Genomic DNA, 22478 nt, shown 5'->3' with positions numbered 1-22478 from the left:
AGATGAATTATACACACAAATTAAGCACATGAAAATTCAGTGATGCCGGGGTTTGAACCCGAAATCATCGGTTCTAACTACTGGGCCATCTCAGCTCATATTTATTATTGTCAGCTAATTGATCCATACATACTTTTTTATTACGACATACAAACTAAGGTCTTATTAATTTAGTAAAACATGCAGGAAATAAAAATATGTTGACAAGTTAGCGATTAAGGAAAAAAATATATAAAATATCTTAAAGGATATCGGGAATATCTTATATAGGTCGATGTATTTATTATCGTCATGAAGTTATTTAAACGTAATTCGTGATCCAATTATACTTAAAAGATAGTGTTGGTCGCCACAGATTATTAATATAATTTATACGATTCTCAACAGATACGTACGTGTCTTTCCGTGTATTGTTTGTTGATTGTTAGATTCGTATTATTAACTATTTACTTAATAATTAAGTACTATTATTCTCAAGAGATCGTTTAAAGAATTGGATGAATATCTACGTTAAAAAAGAAACATAGTTTTATTTATTAATAATAAAATTAAATGCAAATAACATAAGAAATCAATATAATAATAATAATATTATAATGTATACAATTTTTTTTGTTTGTACGGATTCAGAACTGTATATTTTATCCTCTTTGCGTTTGAATGAATAAATTTATTTATTATGATGGGGATGAAAAACGTAATAAAATATTTCGTAGATAAAAATCCTTGACCGATTTATCTGTGATAGTGATATCGTTCGAAACACCGAAGGTCGCCGAGTCTAGACGAGTCCGATATTCAGTGAATAAGATATATCTGTTTCACGCAAGTAGATTTTTAATCAAACAAGATGAAATAAAAATCTTACATAATGTTTAATCTATTTTAGTAGCAGAGATAATTATTTTATAATTATTTTTACTAGAACCGAATACAACGGCGATTCTTAATTGCTCTACTTACATCGTCAATGTGACACAAACTTTAGGAACAAAGATTTGTCTCTTACACCTGGGATTACACTGGCTCACTCACCTTATCAAGCAGAGTAGAACTATATTAAGTATTGCTGTTTCAGAATATCTGATAAGGTACTTGTTCAAATGGGCTTTCACAAAGCCCGATCAATAACAATTCCTCGGTAGCCAAAGCTACCGGTAATTATGCGGGTAAGGAGATTATCTTCGATGTCTGTACCCAGCCTGAGGCCAGGTAGCAGTGGAGCTGCTGTATAAAACCCTACCATCAAGTTACTAATATAGAATTTCAAGGATTGAAGTGTTAATACGACAGCTAACAAAACTATAAATTTAGACATAATACTAAGCAAACGAAAATACACTTTCTTAATATTGAAGTTGCTACCAACTTAAATAGATTTAATCAAAGATTAGACATGATATCATTATTATCGGTGTGGGTTATTTCTAAATCACATTTAAACTGTTTAAACTTATAAGCGATACTGTATAATGAACGTTTAAAATAGACATTTGCATATATCTAAATAACATTGCACGTAAACCTCTAGATGACGATCAATCAATTGAGAAGTTCAATAAAAAATGTTACAGCCGAAGATTAATCAAATCTCATTACACGATTTCGAGATGAAAGATGATTACAGAACGGAATCTCTAAAACAGTACAAAAAATTCAGTACTCGATTTTACTTTTTCTATGATTAAGTAATTAATATATTCGTAATCATTTCTATATATGTTTGTTAATATTTAATATATATGTAAATTAGTTATTGTGTAAATCAAAAACTTGATTAAGTTACTTTATAAATAAATAAATACTATGAAAGAATATGACTTCTAGAAATTATGATGAATTTTTAATAGTTGATAACTAAGAGATTATAAACTCTTTCAAACATTTCATTATTTTTAATATAGAAATCTAAATATATTGATATACAATAGCCGGTTCTTGAGAATAATTTTGAGTCGTATAACAAGATTCTTACTAAAGAACAGGCAAGAAAATCAGAAGCTACTCGTTTCTAACAGTTAATTACATTGATAATCATATAGACATCAACTATTACGACATATTATGTATATTTATAGAAAATGATCTCACATTAAAACGTAAAGACGAATTAAACTTTCAAACATTTTAAATTTAAACAAGTTAAATTTTGAATTTTGAAATCACCTTACTATCTCTTGTTATCGAAGATTAATTACATTGAAATATTTCCAATAAATATGTAATAAAAAATATAACAACTCATCAATGCGTCATAATAACATTGTTGAGATAAACGACACGGTCGTTCAACCCAGTTTGGCAATGTTTGACCTTTAGTACTCGCTAATCGACTATAGATGGCGCTCCTTGTTTATATTATACGTTCATTTAAAAATATCGTATTAAAATTCTATATACATACATTTATAGTTGCGTTATATTTTAAGTTTGTTATACGTGCAAGCTACGTTACCTTTATACAAGGAAAATGGGAGGATTAAATATTACTTATTTTATATTAATATTAAACAAGTTAAGCCGTGTCATACAAATACATTTAGTTAACTAAATGAAACATTGTATGCAAGTCTTTATTTGATGTATGTAATCCAATTAGATATTCGTATTTTGAGTCTTGTGTACGAATTCAGATGTAAGATGATAAAAAAGCATAATAAGAGATGTTCATCCAACATATTTATACATATTATTTGATGGCTCAGTTGAAAACTACTGAGTATCGTACCGGTTGTTCTCGGTAAATCTACATTTTGAACCGGTAGCCTTACATTTATTTAAATCTTGTTAATTGACGATTCAAAAACACTTGAATCTATAAGTAAATGAAAATGTCTATCCAGCTTTGCTAGTTGGTTTCGATTCGTTATAAAGTACGAGGATATCATTAATTTTATAGTTTTTTTTTTGTGTAAAGAAGAGTTATTGCTTATGATTTTAGGAGGGTTAAGTTTATGAGTCTGTTTGTAACAAATGGACTAACGACTGCTTAGTTATAATGCTGACTTTATCCTTCACGACGTGGCAGGAGATTTATTGAAGAGAATTATTGAATATCTTATAACATAAAAGTATTATTTACTTAATTTATATTTTAAAATTAATTTGTTTACTATGTGAAGACATTGTTCTCAAATAATAATCTATTATATCTAAGCTGTCATCGTTGTAAGTGTTACAAAATAACCCCAAAACATTATAAAACGCATATAGCGTAATTGATTATCTATACAAATATCGATGACTTTAAAAATTTACGTGTTCGTCAATTTAAAAGTTCATTGACCCAACAACGAGATACAAGAATTATTTATCACTAATGTAATGGAAAAATAATTACACTATTGTTATAATTAAACAAACATTCATCCAATCGAATTATGTCCGTCCGTTTAAAAATAGTCAAGAAGGTGCGCAATCAGCAAGAAGTTCGTTAACCTCGTGTATGACCTTTAGTTCCGCTACCCGTCGATAGATGGCGTACCATCTATGTCCAATTAGGGTTCGTGTCTAGGTACGGGTGCGTTGATCCTAAAGAGCGGTTGATGGTCTTTGTGTTTATAAAAAAATACAATAAGGAAAGTCATGTTTAATTCTTTTCCGGTTCGATTTCGGGCGTGAAAGGGTGATACATCATTGTTGAGATTTATTCGCTTTGTATATAATTTTAAATATTTATTGAGATGTAACGGTTTAGTTGCTCATGATATCGTTTTGGGATTTCTTGATTGATCTGAGTACGTATATTGCGAAAAATGAAATTGTTTCTTGAAAGCAACAATTCGACGGAATTATAGGTTTAAAATCGATGAATTAATCTCCTTTCAAATAATATTACGTAGAAGAAAATAATTTGTTCAATTAGAGTTGAAGAGTAATGTCTTGGTGCGCGTCCATTGCGATATTATCTAGTCTCAAAAATATATATGATCATACATATTAATCCAAATTTCACATAACCCATAATGACCTCTCTATATAAAAAAAACGAAGGACGTTTAATGTACTTATTACTGATAGTTAAGACGGTACTTTAATGCTTAACGTCCTTGGTAGGGCTTTGATAAGCCCATCTGGGTAGATACCGCCCACTCATCAATTATTCTACCGCCAAACGGCATTACTCGGTATTGTAGTGTTCCGCCAGTGTAACCACAGGCACAAGGGACATAACATCTTAGTTGCCAAGGTTGGTGGCGCATTGGCGATGTTGGTAATATTTGTGATAAGCACATAACAGTCACCACCGCCACATTGGGCGGTGGTGACTGTTTATCATCAGATAGTAAATTGGCTCTTCCCTCTAACTACATACAATTATTTATACAGGAATTCAATAGATTTTTCATCATCCATATCTTATTAGTTAAAATATTTCAAAGTATAGTCAAATGGTTGTCCTTAAATACAATCTACTGAACTGATTCTAATATTTGACAGAGATTTAATCATATTAACGTTCTTTTATATATTTATACAAAACCTTCTAACAGTGCTACTAATTTTTATTTTTTCGATAAAAACAAGAGAAGTCGGTAATCGACTGAGCTAGGTCAATAGATTTACGTCTGGTAATAAAATAAGCACTAAATCAGAACGCTTATAGTGAAACTAGAAAGGAATTAAAACCGATATCATTTTTTTGGTAAGTCAGAAAATTCTCAGAAAAATCAGAGAATCTTTAAGAGTTCTTGATTAGTGGTTGGCGGTAGAATATCTGATGAGTGGGTGTTACCTACCCAGGCGGGATAGCACAAAGCCCAACCACCAAGTTTTTTCCTTTTGATATGTGTAAGTTTTGCAACTCCGAAATCAAAACGTTCTTTATTTGAACAGAGGCTCATAAAGTATTACATAAGTATTGCTCTATCGTCATGTCACGGGATCGAATCAAAGGTACAGTTATCGGTTCCGAATGTAGAGTCTACTGACAAGAACCGTCAAGGAACTCATTAGTTAAGTTTCATGAAAACGAATGCAACTTCTCGATTTTTTATCATCTATAGGTTAAGTTGTAAGTATTAATTAACAATGTTTTTTTTCGAGATAATTTTTGAGATATTTAATATTGTTAAAAATAATAAATCCACATTTTTTGGTAAGAATAATATGTAATAAACTATGTAGCATTTGTTTCAAATTGTCGTCCAATAAAAGCTTAGTTTTAAAACGTATTTTTAAACATTATGTTATGATTATGATACTCAAAAGTCCTTGATAGAGCCTATTTGAATAAAGTACATTTGAAATTGTATTATCTATTAACATTACTTGACAATGGAAAGTAAAATTGTCGTCAGATTTTGAAATAATATAAAAATGACTACAATCATTATATTTGAAATAAAATAATATATATATTTTAATTCTTAATATTTTTAACATACTGCTATAATTATATACAAATGAAAATTTAAAATAGTTACTGTACAAATCATGACCAGGGGTATAATTGTTGCAATATTTCACTTCCCTGTTGAGTCGCAATTTTGATCCTCTTTGCAAATAATGTACCAGCCCTCCTTTTTCTCTTAGAGCTACTTCTAATAAAGGCCTTTGCACTGTTACTCCAAGGCCCAACCGTTTCTAAAGCAAATTTAAAAACGACAAATTATTCTATGTTATTTTAAAGTCTAGTTATATTAATAATATTTTATTTTCAAAATGCATCATGACTCCCAAACTCGTTTGTTTAGAATTATTTATCTTAAGAATTAAAGAATTAGGCATTCCTCTAGGACCGTTTTAAGACCAGAATTGTTTTTTGTTTTTAAAACAAATCCACACGTTGTAAATTCAAAATTCGAACAACGTAATCAAATATATATGTATGTATTTTATGTTTTTTTAATTACAATATTAGTAGGTACAATAATCTCCTGACTTTGTCTATATTTTCCTCATTACAAGACACGTTCTCGGTATGACAATTACGGGTAATTGTTTAACAATATTTTTCTGGGTCAACGCACTGATTCGTTTGTTATTAATTACAAATACAAGCAAGATACATTTGGCAGGTCATCGACCTTGGCCCTTATCAAAGGGCGAGGAATTTTATTAAATAGTGGAAGGAAATGTTTTCATATAAATCACATTGAATTTAATTGCTTATATATTTTGATAAAATCGTTAAAATTAAGGAAACTATTAGTGGTTGTTCCTTGTAATACCAGTTGTACCACCATCATCGTGGTTTGTTGTTATTCCATTTGTAGGGGTGCGGGGTGGGGGGGATTAATATGTGTTTGACCTCAACCATCCTTAATAATATTTTTGAGGTTGTTGATGAATTAGAGACGAGGTTATTGATGGATGCTCGTAAGACATATTTTTACAACACACAAGTTTTGAAAAGGGGTGGTTTTTTTTTTCTCTAGCGGAAACAAAATGGCGTCTAGGTATATTCTACTAATTATTATTGTGCAATGCTTCTTATCAATAAATAAATACATTTTATTAGACCATACGAAGTTTACCTATGATAGCGTTCTGACAATACATAAATTATATTGTTTATACATATATGTATATCTACAAACATACATTTAACAAATATATAATAATATAATTAGAATATTGCAGTACTATTGAAACTATTGGCCAAATGATAGCTCATGTCCCAGAAAAGAACATAGGATAATTTGTATCCCGGAAAAATTACAATATCATACTGTTTTCACCCGGATATCATTGCTGTTGGTTTCCCATTAAATGCTATTTCTTTATCACTATGCGTTTGGCAATTTTTTACCACCCCTCCCCCCTAAAGTACCTTCAGAATGCTGTAATCATAATTATACGAAGAGTAGAAATATACGACATATTGAATAAAGAAAATGTTCTAAAAGTGTATATGTGTAATTACATATATCATTCATTTAGATATCAGCTGATAGAGGTCATTGAACTCACCTTTTACGATTAAGGATAGGAAGAACAAAATTTGAATTATTCATCTAAATAAAATATTTTTTTGACAAGTAATTTTCATTAGAATAAGTATTTCATTGATTATAAAACAATGAGTATACCTAGCCTTATCTGAAAAGCAGTCATCACGTGTTATACCCTTTTCGCTCTGACGTGAACGTAATAGTATATCCGTCCCTTTCTAAGAGTTTAAGCGGGTGTCGACCGGGGCGATGACCGCCGAAAATTTTCTCAGGGTTCAACGAACGACCGCACAAAAGTTGATTGTACTCGCGTTACTTTTAAAATACTCAACTATTTTTCGCGTATTTTTTTTTTGTTGAAAATATATATATGTTTGACGCGATAAAACGTATTTTTTTTTTCGAATTATCTTCTGATAATTTGTATTTTTGTAAATGAGTATTGTATAAAAGTTGATTACATAGTATATGTTAATTATTTAAGGCATTGCTTCATTTTTGAAAAGTCTTAAAATGTTTTTTTCTTTATTCTAAATATTTGTAATTAGTATAATAATGGTAGAAAAAAGAAATTACCTATATAACTCAAAGAGGCCTAAAGTGATTATAATTTTCTTATGTAATTAAATAAATAACAATATTTATCATTAAAAAACATATGATATATCATCCTATGTATTTAAAGAGATATATACTAAGAGAAAAAATTAATAATCAGTTTTCGACAAATAACTCAAAAATCTTTTAAGCGATTTTAATAAATTTTATACCATTTTAAAGCTAGAAAAAAATCCTATAAAATGATATATTATTTATTTACATAACACTTCATGGGGTTGGGTGGGTACAAAAAATCAAAGCACCGTTGCTCGGGGTCAGAGAATATTTCGGAGTTCATTTACCTTTCCATCGAACGAAAGTGACTCGTGGTTTCGTACTAGCGCTTCGTAGTGATATACTCGGTTTGATTTCCTGTCTAAAAAGACTTTGGTATCAGGAAATATAATACAAATCTTATAACATATTTATACATATAGATATGGTTCTCAGAGAAAAAAAAATAAGAATGTTTCAATGATAGAGGCGAATTTGTTTATGTCATTATTTCATTCCAGAAAAAATACAGTTTTACAATAAAATAACTGTTCCAGTTTCAGAAACTCTAAATATATATCTAAATTGTAAATAAAAATCTTTAACTTTGACCGCGTGGTAAGGTCTAGCTAGCTTCCATCACCAGCCAGCCACCATTTCACGGTTAAACTCTTAAGCCACATGATGCCCTGGTATTTTTTTAAAATTTCCATTAGTAAGTAACTTATTCGTTTTCAATGATAATTATTTTAAAGTTCTCTCGTATACGTCTCGAAGCTAACTCAAAACATCGCAAAATTGTGTAACAAGGGTGAATGACTTTAGGTTCAACAAGACAAAAATGAACCAGCTTAACTTGAACCCTGGTCCATACTTCCGTGTTCAGTTGTCGTAGGTCCTATAGTAATTGGTGATATTTTCACTATATTTCAGAAGCTATCTAATGGATAATTTTGCTGTAAAACTATTTCAAGAATATACATATAGTACTTTAAATAAAGATTTTGTGTGATGATTTGGTTTCTATAATTTTAAAATATCAAACAATTAGTCTCAAGTTCTTCCATCCATGCCTTGATAGTTTAGGTTCGATTCTGACTAGAGTATTTTCTCACCTCATCTCACTTATATTGGTATCTTGTCACAAGCATTTTTTTTTATTAAGTTTTCAAACTAATAAAATGTACTACTGTCATTCTTTACAAAGTAGATTCAATTTTTCATTCTATAGGTCAGTGCTAGGAGTTCAATGTCCCGAGGCAATCTGACGTTACTACGTGCCAAATTTCAACCGCCTCAGACAAGGCGAAGTTTGTCGAAGTTTGCTCTTTTTTATTAGAAGTCGAGTGAGCTAATGGTCGGAAATATGTTGTCATCACTTTTTACTTATATTCGCAATATAGCTAGCGTATATACCTTGCAAATACCTTGTGTAATTACACTGACTCACTCACCGTTCAGTGCAAATACCAATACTAAAAATAAAATGGGGTAAATGATTAATAAGGGGTTTTATACCACCCGATGGTAAAAGTCCAACGGGCACAGGCTAATCCAGCTTGACTGCCATTTTACTGATATTTCATAATAAGTACCAAGAGTGCATAAGACGTAAAGAGATTAATGAATAGTTCGATGTCAAATCTTTATTTCAGCTTGAATTATGCATTTATATGTTTTAAGGATTCTGTTATATTTATATGAAAATAGCCATTAAAATGATATTGATTGTGTTTCAAATAAACTATTAGTCTATCCGTCTCTTTGTTTTCGTAAACTGTCCAAACGTTGACAGCTACACAAGAAAGCTTTAGACACTTTAAGAAAACTTTGGCGGAACATCAAAGATATGTCAATCACAATTACTGCTGATATCCGATTAAAATACCACCGTAATTGGGTGACGTCGGTCGGGATTCGAACCCGCGTCAAGGTCGCTATAGTGTGACGCGTGCCTAAAAATAAACTTTTTGTGTGACAGTTCCTTGACACTACGAAACGTTGACCTGTGCGAGTAACTCATATTAGTCTTGAGTGTACTATTAAAGTATTGGTTAATCTTAAGAGATTTGTGTTGAAAAATGGGTTTTAAATTCGTCCTTAAAATACAAATTATTCTTCAGTTTATTTAAGGTTTAATTTTAAATTGCCATTAAGATTTTACTTTCTGTTTTATGACTGCCTAGTACACATAACATTTCATATATAGATACATTCTATTATTATTAAAGTAAATAGATAGATTATTAATTTTGTATTATCTCTATATTAATAATTGTAGAGCGAATCTATCATTTTTTTTCTCGAATAAACAATAAATAAAATAATTATCTGCATACGTTTTATATTGTATAGATTTGCTAAAACTGGTTCCGTAAATGAATACTAAAATGGAACAAACAATCAAACATACCTCGCTTAAATAATTAAAATATATTTCACAATTATTTAAAATGATTAAAACGATTTCACAGTAACGTGAACTATTTATACAGCGCATCGGTTCTGAAAATAGTAGACTTTCTATAATAATATACTTATAAAATAAAAATACTGTCCGTATAAACACCGGATACGTGTGTACCAAATTCTCTGAAAATCAGTTCAACGGTTGAGGCGGTTAAGTAGAACAAGTAAACAAACATATTAGCAATTTAAACGTTAAGCATAGACCAGACTGCTACACTTTTGTTTAAACCGTGTGTAACTTGCACAATATAGATTTAAAACTCAAAAAGGAAAACAGAAAATAACGATTTAAAATTTATCCTATTATTTCCTGGTAGCCTAGTACCTTGTTTGATGTGTTTTTTTTTTCTTAATTTGGTTAGTGGCTTAAAGTTTAAGTCCTTTTCCTCAATAGGCGAGTAGACCGAAACCCAGCAGTGGGACATTTAGAATATGTCAGTTCTTGAACAAATCATCTCTCTAAGGGTGGGCGGGAAGTGCTAACAGGCGCATTATGTTCTTGGTGACGGTAGAACATATATAATACATATATACGTACATAGGATTTGTGATAGAACCACAACTTAAGGATTTTAGTAATTTGAGTACGAAGGGGATGAAATGGGGCGTGAAGTATTAAGTGATTCCCTTACACTAAGCGGGCGTGGCTGAGGCCATTCACTTACCCCATATATATAAAAATATATAAGTAAACTATTCGAGTAACAACACTTTTAAACGGGTTTGAATATGATAAAAAAGAAAATTAAAAGATTAATAATAGGCAAAGAACTCAATGTTTGAATGATAAATAAAACATAAAAATAACTGAACAGATTTTCATGAAACTCTACGTTCTGATATATTTATTCTGAGTTAATAAGTGGAATACTTGTAAGAATTATTCTATAGTATTATCACTATATGCTATAAAACAAAAGTCGTCCCGCCCGTCGGTCTGTTTGTCTGTATGCGATAAAATCAGAAACTACTGAACGGATTTTTATACAATTTTCACAAGTGAATTGATGAACTGAATGATGTTATTAATGAGAAAGTTTCCGGCGTACAATTATTTTTTGTGTAAATTTATAGATTATTTGCTATGGATATAAATGTTTTATGTCCCTATTCGCCCCGAGCGGAGTCGGGACCGGTAGCTAGTAATATATATGAACCAACTGCTGCCAATATTTCTGAGAATAAATCTCTGTAAAAAACCCAAATTTGGACGTTGGCTGGGCTTAGCAGTGTTGGCTGTTGGATTTGCCGTCCCATCGGATTTTGAGAGGGAATATAGAGTTGCAATTAGTTTTTGCACACACACATTTGCACACGAATGTGTCCTAAGATTAGCCGACGTAGTTGAAATAGACCAGGAGAACATAACATCAATACAATTAATTTAAACATAACTTATTTCCGACAAACTTGTCACAGTATTATACATAGAAATATTGCAATTCATGTACTTTTAATGAGTCAATGTAATTCCAACTCATTCCTGACTCACAAGTACGTAGTTTTGTAAGACTTTTGAACCCTAATTTTGGGGGTCATTACACGACCTAAGGCCGTTTCCCCCTAAGGGCGGAATGAATGGACGTTAACGAGTTACAGCTTTATTAGACATGTTAAAACCTATCTTATAGAACAGTTTATTCAAAAGAACCATGAAGAGACTTGTTTTTTTTTTAATTTAATGCTCTAGGTTTGTTTTTTAAACTCTTGATTTTTTATCTGTATTTATTTAAGCGTTGGCATGAATTTGAGGTTAAGGAAACAATTATCGTGTTTCTGAGTTTATTTATAAAATATTTATTAATTTAAAAATGTTAATAATCATTATAAGTACATTGGTAAGAAAACACGTGTTCAAACATTTCTTTGTAAAAATAACATTTTTTAATTAAAACAAATAAAAACTTAACAATATTAACAAAATCGAAGTCCATGCCCTATAAAACACCTTGTAAATATAATACTCGAGTCGTTTATGTAAAAGACCTTTTAAAAAACAATTAGTCACCTGCGCTTGAGTCGTGTGCGTGTGTGCGTGCGTTCAGCGAACTCTATTGCGCAGTGGAGCAGCCGTTGACCCACCACGTGGGTAGGAGCGTCTTATCGTTGCTTCCCGGTGCCATTTTTGTTTCATAACTCCCGCGCTTTTGCGCGTTCGATTCTCAATTGTATTTCTTGTTCGATGAAATATTCTTTATTTATTTATTAAGTCTAAGTTTTTTTTTTTAATATGACAATGATTGAATATTTGAAATCCATATTGTTTTTATTTTGATTGTTATTTGTTGAAACTTATATTGACATATTTAAATTATTGACTGCAAGTATTAACTATGTAGATGCTTAAGTAGTGATTTATCTACATACCATTTAAGGCATAGGCTGTATACTGGCCTTAATTAAAAATAAAAACCAAAGGGAAAAATAAAAGTTTTTAGGTTAACTATTCTGAGAGCAAGATTAGGCAAATTATACTTAAGAATAATTATAATAAATCTCTTATCTCTATCAGAGCTCGCAATCTTATTTTCGTTAAAATATTAAAAATCAGTAACTAGAGATATAATTGTAGAATAAAGTGTTTCGAAAAGGAAATTGAACTGCAAAATTATCAATATATAATTTTAAAAATGGAATCATGCAGTTTGCATGTATGTAATGTTTTTAACATTGATTTCAAATTTCGAATACAAGTAACAGGCTGTAAATATTCTTCTGCTGGATAAAGATTTTTTAGAGGAGAGAGACCTTTTCCTTAATAAGGATTGCTGCAAAGATTCGGATTGGTTGGTACGAATGTGGTATAATATCAACTGACACATTTCACACAATGATGAAGTCATGTCGGTGTGAAAACTCAATGATGCTTTTCGGGATTTGAACCTGCAACCACTTGATGTAACTACTGGGAGGCATATTCAACACCGACATTTAAATGTCGACCAGCATTTGTTAACGTTTTGAACATTTTGGAATAAAACAAAAAGTTACTATTTAACGACGAAATGTTCAAAAATCGAACGTCGACGGTCCCCAGATTTACACTTACAATTTTCAAGAGTATATTTTTTAAAAATCGAATAGTTGCATTACACCGTGACGTATCGCGTAACTGTCACTTATAAATCGGCGATCAATATCGCTATCTCGGTTCGGCGGCCGGTCGGCGAACCCCGAAACCGGGGTCAATGGCACTTCTAGCTGGACAGTTGCTGTTCAGAATTTCTTTTACCAGATATTTGGTAAAATACCACGGACTAGACAGAATAAGTAAAGTAGATGGAATTTTCTATGTAAATGTCTCTACAAATAGCCTATATAAACTGATACATATATAGTACTTTTTCTGTGTGTAATTTATATCCAGAAAATTGGTTAAAACCAGTTTAATCCAGATCTTTGAGTACTCCTATCCCTTATATTTATAAAGTCCAATATATTTACATTGGACTTGGATTTAGGGTAAAGAGACTTAAAAATAAAAAAAAAAAATAAAAATTGTCATTTATAATTGCGTCACGTTGCAATTTTTCTACTTAAATTATTTAAATATTGAAAAATAAATCAATATTATATAACAAAATAAAATAATATTATTTACTGTTCTTCTAGATTATAATACTGTTACACTTACCACATCCCCAAACCTCTGCCACCAATCTAGGATCTATTGTGGCATTGTTCCGCTGCTAAAGGTTAATGAGCTACGATAAGGTTAGGATGGATGATATTATGTTGGTAACCTTGGTTGGCATTTCTTCAGCTGTGTGGTAGCACTAGACTGAAGTCTATCCTTTTTTAAATAAGTTAATAGCACAGATTCCAGGTCATGGAAGTTGAAGAGAACAGATAAAACATATTTACTAGTTCAAATGGCAACCAATAAGTTTATATATATTTTCAACAGGAAATGACAAAATAGCTGCGAATATTATTACCAGATTAATTTAAAAAAAAAATTAAAAGGTGACAGATCAAACAATACACTTAGCGTAGTTATAGGTTAATTAGTTTGGCCAATTAACAGTAAAAAAATAAGTTATCTAACATCTATCACTCATAGGTCATTCCAAGTTCAAACGTAGGTTCATAGTTCGTTGGACGCGCCCCACGACGGATCGGATTTGAATTTCGAATGTTCTCAATTTGAACTTCCGAATTCATTCCATTGTCGTTTCACCATTTTTGCTCGCGGAATACAGACGCCATGTTGTTTTCGTTTTAAAATTGGAAATTGAATTAATTTGACCAATGTCTTTTGACTCCGGTAATATTCAACGACTATTGAATTTATATTATTAATTTAATAAATATGATTATTAGATATGGTGGGAACGCTTTTACAGTTCAGAACATGGATGACACGGATTAACATTCCAGGTTATGACCGTCAAAGTTAAGACCAGGAGTTGTGAACTTCCCAAAGCACGTGAAGTAGTTCTGTCTCCTAACGTGTTCTGATTTCCCATTAGACGTGTCGTTGTCCTCACACATAAGAGTGAGGGAATAGGGCTCTAGGCTAGGTGGCGCCGGACTATCTCTATTGCCTATATATCCAGACCTAAATATATCTTTGAAAGGAGCTACTACTACTAATGTGTTTGTATGTATTTCAATAAATAGTTTCGAATTAGACTGAGATTCGCAAGGGTACACTGTTTAACACATTTTTTTTTAAATAATTATTTTTTAATTGAAATAAAAGATTTTGTGTGAATTCAAATACACAAACAAAAAAAACAAATTATCTATAATATGTTTTCGAAAGTATGTGACATTTTATAAAATAAATGTTCTTAAAAACATTTCTATCAATTATATTCAATATAAGAAGTAATTTTACACTGTTATCGGTCATTACAATTTACACTTCAATGATAAGAATGCATAAAATTAATTCGTTTTTTTTTCGGTATTTAAATGCTATTTAATATAGATTAAATATACGTAATAAAATAAATTCAGCAACTTTGTACGTAATAGTATATAAAAAACAATATTAAGAATTTCGAATACGAAACTTCTTGCCTTTACCAAAGAACACACTCTCTGATAAACTGTACTTTCGTCTGGGTTATGTCGCCCTGGTACTTTCGGGTCGGATATGATACTCTGTGCTATCTCAGTTGGTAATTTCGCGTTATACATACATACACAGTAATTAGTTTCACAGATAGTTTGATTGATTATTTAGGGGTTACAGTTTCCCTCTATAGCGTAAAGTGATCTTTGTGGACCTAGTATATTCTAAGATGAGCCGCTTACCAACTCTTCCAAAAAATAAAGAAGATTTAGATTAAGGTCTCGGTTGTCATGTCAATAGTCTAAATTTATAGTGAGTAAAATTGCGAAGCACTGCTTCTTATATAATAGTAATGCTAGCGACCCAGGCAGGCTACCTATAGCACTCAGGAATAATGTAGTTCTTACCAGTGTAAAAAAATTTAGTAACGGTTCATTAGTTCGGGAGATTACCAAGGGGTATATAAGGACATACAAACAAACAAATTTTACCTCCTCACTAAACTTATCCGAAACGTGGTCATCATCTGGCATAAGTTATAATATCTTATTTACCAGTACAAGAGAAATACATAAATATCAAAATTTTATATCTACTTCTAATTTTGTTAAACAAAAATATGTATGAAATCAGCGCTCAAAATAAATCTACTAAAATAAAGAGCACTAAATTTTCGTCACGCCCGGCTTAAATTTTCCAACCATTTCCACGCGGCCGGTTTTTGATGGCGGCGACCTTGTGACGTCACATTTCTCCTCTCACTCTCGCCAGCTTATTGATTCGGGGGTCACGTGCTCGTCATTAATTAACCGACTTTGACTATGCGTATTGTGTTTCTATGAAAGAAATATTATTATTGGTGGTTTCTACAAACGGATTTCCTGCGACATAAGATTTAATAAACCAAAAAAGATTAAAGAGCATTTAGCATCGATTTAAACGTTACAGAAGTGAAACAATTTCGCGCAAAATACTTTTAATTTAATAAAAACGAAACTTTTTTAACTGGTTCAAGTATAGAGATATAAATAACTGTATTTATTTTTAAGAGTTTTTATCAGAAAAATCTTCAAAGCAAAGTTTATTAATAACTTAATTCGTTCATTAATCGTTGCTACGTAAAAAGAGGTTTTACCCATGACAGCCCCTATTAATATAAAGATTTATTAATTTGTTCAAAATAAGGTAATATTTTAAATTACCCCATTTTTATCTGTCACCCCTCCTTCCCACTGTAAAAAAATAGTTTTTTTAAATCTTTTTTTTATAAAAAAAAATCAGAGCCTTCATGCGTATATTTTTAATTTTGACTAGGATAGCATGACTTCTTAAGAGATCAATCCAGACATCACATAGATGTGGCTTCATAGCTAACAGAATTTGTTTAGTTTACTTGGAATATCACATGGTTGTAATATATTGTTTGTAAGGGAAATAATTCTGAAATCGACGATTTCTAGTTTTGTTTTTAAATTATAAAATAGCTAAGGTATTTTGGAATGAATCCTTGTTGTCTTAAAATGTAATTTAAATAAATTTAAAGAACGCTACAGACGTATAAGTTAGGTACACATTTGAGGTATTAATATATTATCTATATGTCGAGGGTTAACAAACTAACTAAGCATTAGTGAGTCGCAAGTATAATAAATTGTACGCGACAACCTTATTTATAATATTATGTTAAAAATGTATATTGGGCATCTTTTCTTACTTTATCATATCTGGCACACGCGTTATTCGTGTCAAATAGATTAATTAAAAAATATATGTATATATAATTGAGTATTTGTTCATGTAAATAAATATTTTAGAACGTCGAGTGTTCGAATTTCAAAATTTATTATTAGAACGATGGCTCACAATGTGACACAATATTGTCGATTTTTAGCACTTTCGTAAAGGCAAATATTTTAAATCTAGACTTTTAGAACACGTTCACTGTGTGACATTTGTTGTGTTCCTTTTTCGTGTTTATTGTCTCTTTGATTTATGCTTTTTCTATTCAAATTGTAAGTTTTTATTTTGTTTTTTATAACGCAGATTTTATATGGAATTTCAGAATAAATAAATATTAGTTTATAGTTAGTATTTAGTTATGATGTAAACGAATCGATTTTCGTTTATGGCAACTATTTTATAGGTTACGGACTTAGTAAAATCTCATCTCATTAATAAATCTTAGTTAAATCAGATATATTTTCTTTTTGTTTTTTTATAAGTTACGTTTGATTTTGGTTGATATATATTTTACTAATGCAACAATATATCCACGTAAAAAACTATAATGTATGTAATAATTTAGATTGACGATTTAGACTTTCATTTCACTAGAAATTAAATTAGTTTAGGATTTATATATATAAAAAAAAAAAATTATAATATTTACTTGCAAATGGGATTAAGTTTAATTTAATACTGTGATCATTATAAGGCAAAGACAGGAATCGTATCTTGAGATTTGATAATTCAATGACTCAGCTATTTTTATTGTTGCAACATTATTATTAAAAATCAATATTCTTTATAAAAATAAAATAAGAAAACAAATATTTATATGAAAGAATAAATATTCCTGACAAATGTGTATGGAAAGACCCCCGACATTAAATGAAAAATCATTATAACCGGTTGGTAGATCATTTTCCGGGGTCATCGACCTGTTCAAAACAATACTGACGTAATCTGAAAAAACGAATAAATATTTTTTTTTTCGAAATATCGAATTGCCAAAAATGCAGCCGCCTAAGAATTCCACATTCGAACTAGAGTTCAACAGCATTTCACCGAAATCTACTTTGTTTGGGTCTCGGGGTCAACGACACGGTGTGACGCCGACGCGTCTGTGTGCGAGCGCCGCGTCCGTACAGCGGCACGCACACATCGATACAACCACCTTACGTGACATCGACGCCGGCTAGCCCATTTTATCTCTTAATTACTCGTACCCTGCAAATATTTTCCTACATCTAATTACATTTTTAGTACGTTTACGGTCGTTGTTTAGGTGTTCCGTTGTAATTTTGTCTTAACTATCAAATTTGGGGAAAATTTTCGCTCATCTCCGGCCGGGGCGAGTGAACTATCACTAGCTAAGTTGATTATTCGGCCGAATGAAAAAAAAATATATAATTTTTCGTTAGCCCGGCTCGAAGATTCGTCAATGCGTCAGTCAGCTCCGAGCCGTCCTGGCGTCGACATCCTCCGCCAGTCGCGGACGCGTAGCCGAGTTGTGAACAACCTATAGTACAAAAAAGAAACGTACAAATTTTTTCTCTTTACACTAGTGAGGTGAACGCATTCATTTTTTTATGTGACAGTGCCTTTAAGTGCGTGTGACCAGGATTTTCATAAATAGAACGTGTTCCCGTCCTAATTTGAATTTAACATTCGACGTAACGATTAACACGATTTTAGATAATTGAACGCGCTTCGGTTAACTAAAATCGAATCGTTTTTCAAATATTGAATTTAAATGTTTGCTTTTTAAATTCTCTTAAACTTTTCTTTCTGCTTTCGTTTTTTTTTTACAGATTTTTTTTCTGTATTTGCCAATTGAAATATTAACAGTATACGGGAGCAAGTGAAATAAAAAAAATACAATAAATCAAAAAGTGCCTTAGTAGAATGTTTATTTAAGACGGAAAGAAGAATAAAAACAAAGACCACGGCGACAAAATGCCAAAAAACTTGTTACTTTTCAAAAAGTTAATACCAGAAATAAACTTCGCGAAAAGAAATCTTACATCGCCGCTCGGCCGGAACATATACATCAGTTAAATAGTGGTGCTTAAATCAACCAAGTTGAAAAACAAATAAAAAAAAAAACAAAAATAAGACAGAGTGCCATAAAGTTTTTCTCCAAGAAAAAATCTTATGGTGTGACAAGTTGCCTTAGCCGACAAAGTTGGAAATTAAAAAAAAAAAATAGGAACACCAAAAATCAGTGATACTAGTTAAGCCGCAATGCGAATACGATTCGTGCGTCTTCTCAATCATTGGTCGAAGGTCACTTAAAAAGTTAAATTTTGAAAAAAGAATAATGATGAATAACAGTCAATTCCACGAGTTGTTCGGCTCTCAGTGGCCTCCGGACCAGCATGGAGGTCACTCGTCGGCATCGACGATGCTGCACCAGGGACAGGGTTTGCCCCAGGGTATGCAATTGAAGAGAGAGCCGCACACTGAGGTCCAGGGCGTGATGCATAACCAGATGGGTATGGACATAACATCAGGATCTGTGGCCGATAGCACCTCACCCCCTCCAGGGAATAGCGAGGGGATGTTTGGTTCCTCTATATCAGGGATGTTCATGGACAAGAAAGCTGCCAACTCGATCAGAGGTAAATGTCAGTGTTTCTTTTTATTTTTTTATTACATTAAAAACTTTTTAATGTCGAATTTGGATCTTTGCCTTAAAAATCAAAGACTTAACGTAAACTTTATTAAAGTAGATATTGTTATATTATATAGTTTATATTAAAAAGAATGTAACGATGTCTATATTTACTTTAATAAATAAATATAAAACCTTATACTTTTTGCGTCGTCACCCATAACTTAACTATTCGTCTCGGATATTACGTAATACTTTTTTTTTTTATAAAGAAACTAATCTTTTGTCAATTCTTAAATTGAGATTATCTTTGACTAAGATCCATGTAATTGTTCCACTGTTGAGTTATAATGCTTGGAAGGATTCATGGTTTATGTAATATGACGATTTAGAGGTGCTCCTATGAGTCTACTTAAATAGAGAATATTTTAGTTTTGATTTATGCTGTATGGTTAAAAATATTCTTTAGCTTATTGGATATTTTCATCTCATACTTTAGATATGGATTGGTTACAATAAAAAAATCAGAGCCTTTATTTGAATCTATGACCACTTAGGATGCACGTGTCACAGTAACTTTAGCAATATTCGGCTAAATTGTATCTATGAATGAATTATTTCTATAACATACTTCTTCAATATTACTCGAACAAGGTTGCATAAATAAAAGAAAATAAATATTATAAAGGAAGACTTACAACTTAGTGCAACTAACACTAAATTTTTAGTCACTTTGTTTTAGTAATTTTATATTTAATTCACTTGATTCTCACTAACTATTAATATCTTATCTCCATCCCTATCTAACATTTGCTTCAAAGATATCTTGCATCCCTTTTTTATTGATTTCTTGGTATCCTCTAACCTCCCAGTCGAACCAATGATTGCGAGTTCAAATCCAGGCAAGCACCGATTCCATTTGATTAATTTGTGTTTATACTACATCTAATACTCGAAATATATGTGTTGGATGAAAATATGTGACGTGTGTATCCATTAACCCGTATTAAAGCAGCGTGGTGGGTCAAGAGGTCTTTCCCCAGCATATATAGGGTGTTACTTAAAAAAATTACATTAAATTACATTAACAGCCTGTAAATTTCCCACTGCTGGGCTAAGGCCTCCTCTCCTTTTGAGGAGAAGGTTTTGGAGCATATTCCACCACGCTGCTCCACTGCTGATTGGTGGAATACACATGTGGCAGAATTTCGTTGAAATTAGACACATGCAGGTTTCCTCACGACGTTTTCCTTCACCGCCGAGCACGAGATGGATTATAAACACAAATTAAGCACATGAAAATTCAGTGGTGCTTGCCTGGGTTAAATTTAAAAAAAATAAATCGACTGTACTAAAACTATATCACTTATGTTAAAGTATGTTTTGGTTTAATTCAAATAATTATTATTTATCTCAGTTTAATAGATCCAAAGTTCTTAAGTATGTTGTTTGTTTTATTATCAATTGTTTGTTTAATTAATATTAAAGATAATTTTCATTAATGTTTTAGAGTTAAATGTAAAGGAATAATTAAACATTCATATGTTAATACAGTTTGATTATTTAATGTTTCAAGCGTCAATAGCGCAGTGGTTTAAGAGACGGCAAGCGATGTAAAAAAATAAGTCGCATGATCGATCCTGACCACTTGGGTTAATGTCGTCCCCACTTCTAACATAGGCTTTAAGCTTTAATGGACCGGTAAATAGGAATATTAGTAATAACTTATATTGTATTAAAGAGAATTTAGTTAGAGTTTACTCTGTAACAAAAAAGGTTTTTAGTACGAATGATAGAAAAAAGTAAAAATCTCTAATTGTCTTACTATTGAGTGATACTCTTAAGGAAGTTTCCACCTGTTCGAATATGAGCTGGTGGATTCATTTTAACAAACCGCCGAACACGATTATTTATAAACACAAATAAGTAATGCTTGCCCAGGTTCGAATTCGTAATCATCGGTAATCACGGCTCCTCATCCTTGGCGATATATTGGTATGCTTAACCAATCATCAATTTCTCTACCACCAAATTTCTACCCTATATTCTATATTCCCATTTGTAAGGTCAGCCAGCATTGATAAGTGATAAAAGCATTTCAGTTCCATATTGGACTGAAAACTTGAAAGATTCTATGAAAGAAACCATTCCATTAATACCAGTCAGTGGACGAAGGTATACTCGTCGTACGTTTGCAAATTCCCTCTGCCATTATAATTTTAAAAAAAAGTGTCATATGTAGTATATTGTTCATAGTTCGTTACGACTTATCTTAAAACTGATTAATATTTTAATGCTACTGAGTTTCTTGCTGGTTCTTCTCGGTAGAATCTGCATTCGGAATTGGTAGCCTCACTTAATATAGTTTGTTAAATGACGATTTAAAAGTGCTTGTAAAAGCCTACTCGAATAAAGTATGTTTTGATATGATTTGATAAGTTTTTTACAGATTCCTCCCCCAAATAATTGTCTTTGAATTTGGTAGCCGTAGCAAGACGCAGTTACACTCATTGTAATCTGGTATCCATAATTGCACTGGTGCAATCACGTCATGTGCCCTAAAAACTAAGTAGACACTTATAGTAATTAGTCGTTTATCGATAATTCGTCCTAAATCACTAATGACTACATTTTTCGCTATTAGATTTTCCTTTGTTCGTTCGTGATATTTGTGTTAATTGTCCCTAAATTTGGGCTACGATGACGCATTTAAAATTGCATCTTAAAGTGGTTTAAGTAATACGTTTTATTAATTACTGGAAATATTATTTTTTTTGGGTTAAGTTTGCGGAGGTACTTTTCACATATTAGATAGTCTCAAGATTATTTTCGATAGTCAGTCAGTGTGAAAGTGCCGTGATATATTCGAAATATCAACAAGCCATCGTTTTATTGATCGAGTGTTTAATTTACATCGTCTGTTTTAAAAATAGAACTTTTGTCACAGCGGATTGTTTTTTTTTTTATAATAATTTAAAATTCGAATTAAATCCGCAAACAATATTTATGAAACATTACACATAAGTGAAAGTTATATTATGTATAATTTTGACCTATTTTAACGACGATGCAATGATTAATTAAAAAAAAACGTTCGAATTCTTAAAAAAAGAAACAATAAGTTGCATTGTATTTATAAACCAATTACAAGCGGTATTAA

At 31.3% G+C, this 22478-nt stretch overlaps 1 protein-coding gene across 16 annotated transcripts in view; it reads left to right on the top strand.

The window, feature by feature from the left end:
• LOC113391770 (probable nuclear hormone receptor HR3) overlaps positions 1–22478 on the top strand; it is a 115529-nt gene that overhangs the window by 65149 nt on the left and 27902 nt on the right. For 2 of the 16 annotated variants that reach the window (XM_026627825.2, XM_064219425.1), the window contains exon 2: positions 18553–19331. The exons of 10 other annotated variants lie outside the window; for them this stretch is intronic. In XM_026627825.2, coding sequence (XP_026483610.1) covers positions 19025–19331 — 307 coding nt within the window. In that variant the 5' untranslated portion in view covers positions 18553–19024. Of the gene's footprint in view, positions 1–18137; positions 18274–18515; positions 19332–22478 lie in introns of those variants that run through there. 4 more of the 16 variants (XM_026627836.2, XM_026627827.2, XM_026627824.2 and 1 more) reach the window with 3 other exon arrangements.

Source organism: Vanessa tameamea, chromosome 28 (genome assembly GCF_037043105.1).
Source record: "Vanessa tameamea isolate UH-Manoa-2023 chromosome 28, ilVanTame1 primary haplotype, whole genome shotgun sequence".
Lineage (NCBI taxonomy): Eukaryota > Metazoa > Arthropoda > Insecta > Lepidoptera > Nymphalidae > Vanessa > Vanessa tameamea.
Note: the sequence above shows the minus strand (reverse complement) of the source record. Positions and strands in the feature narration are given on the sequence as shown.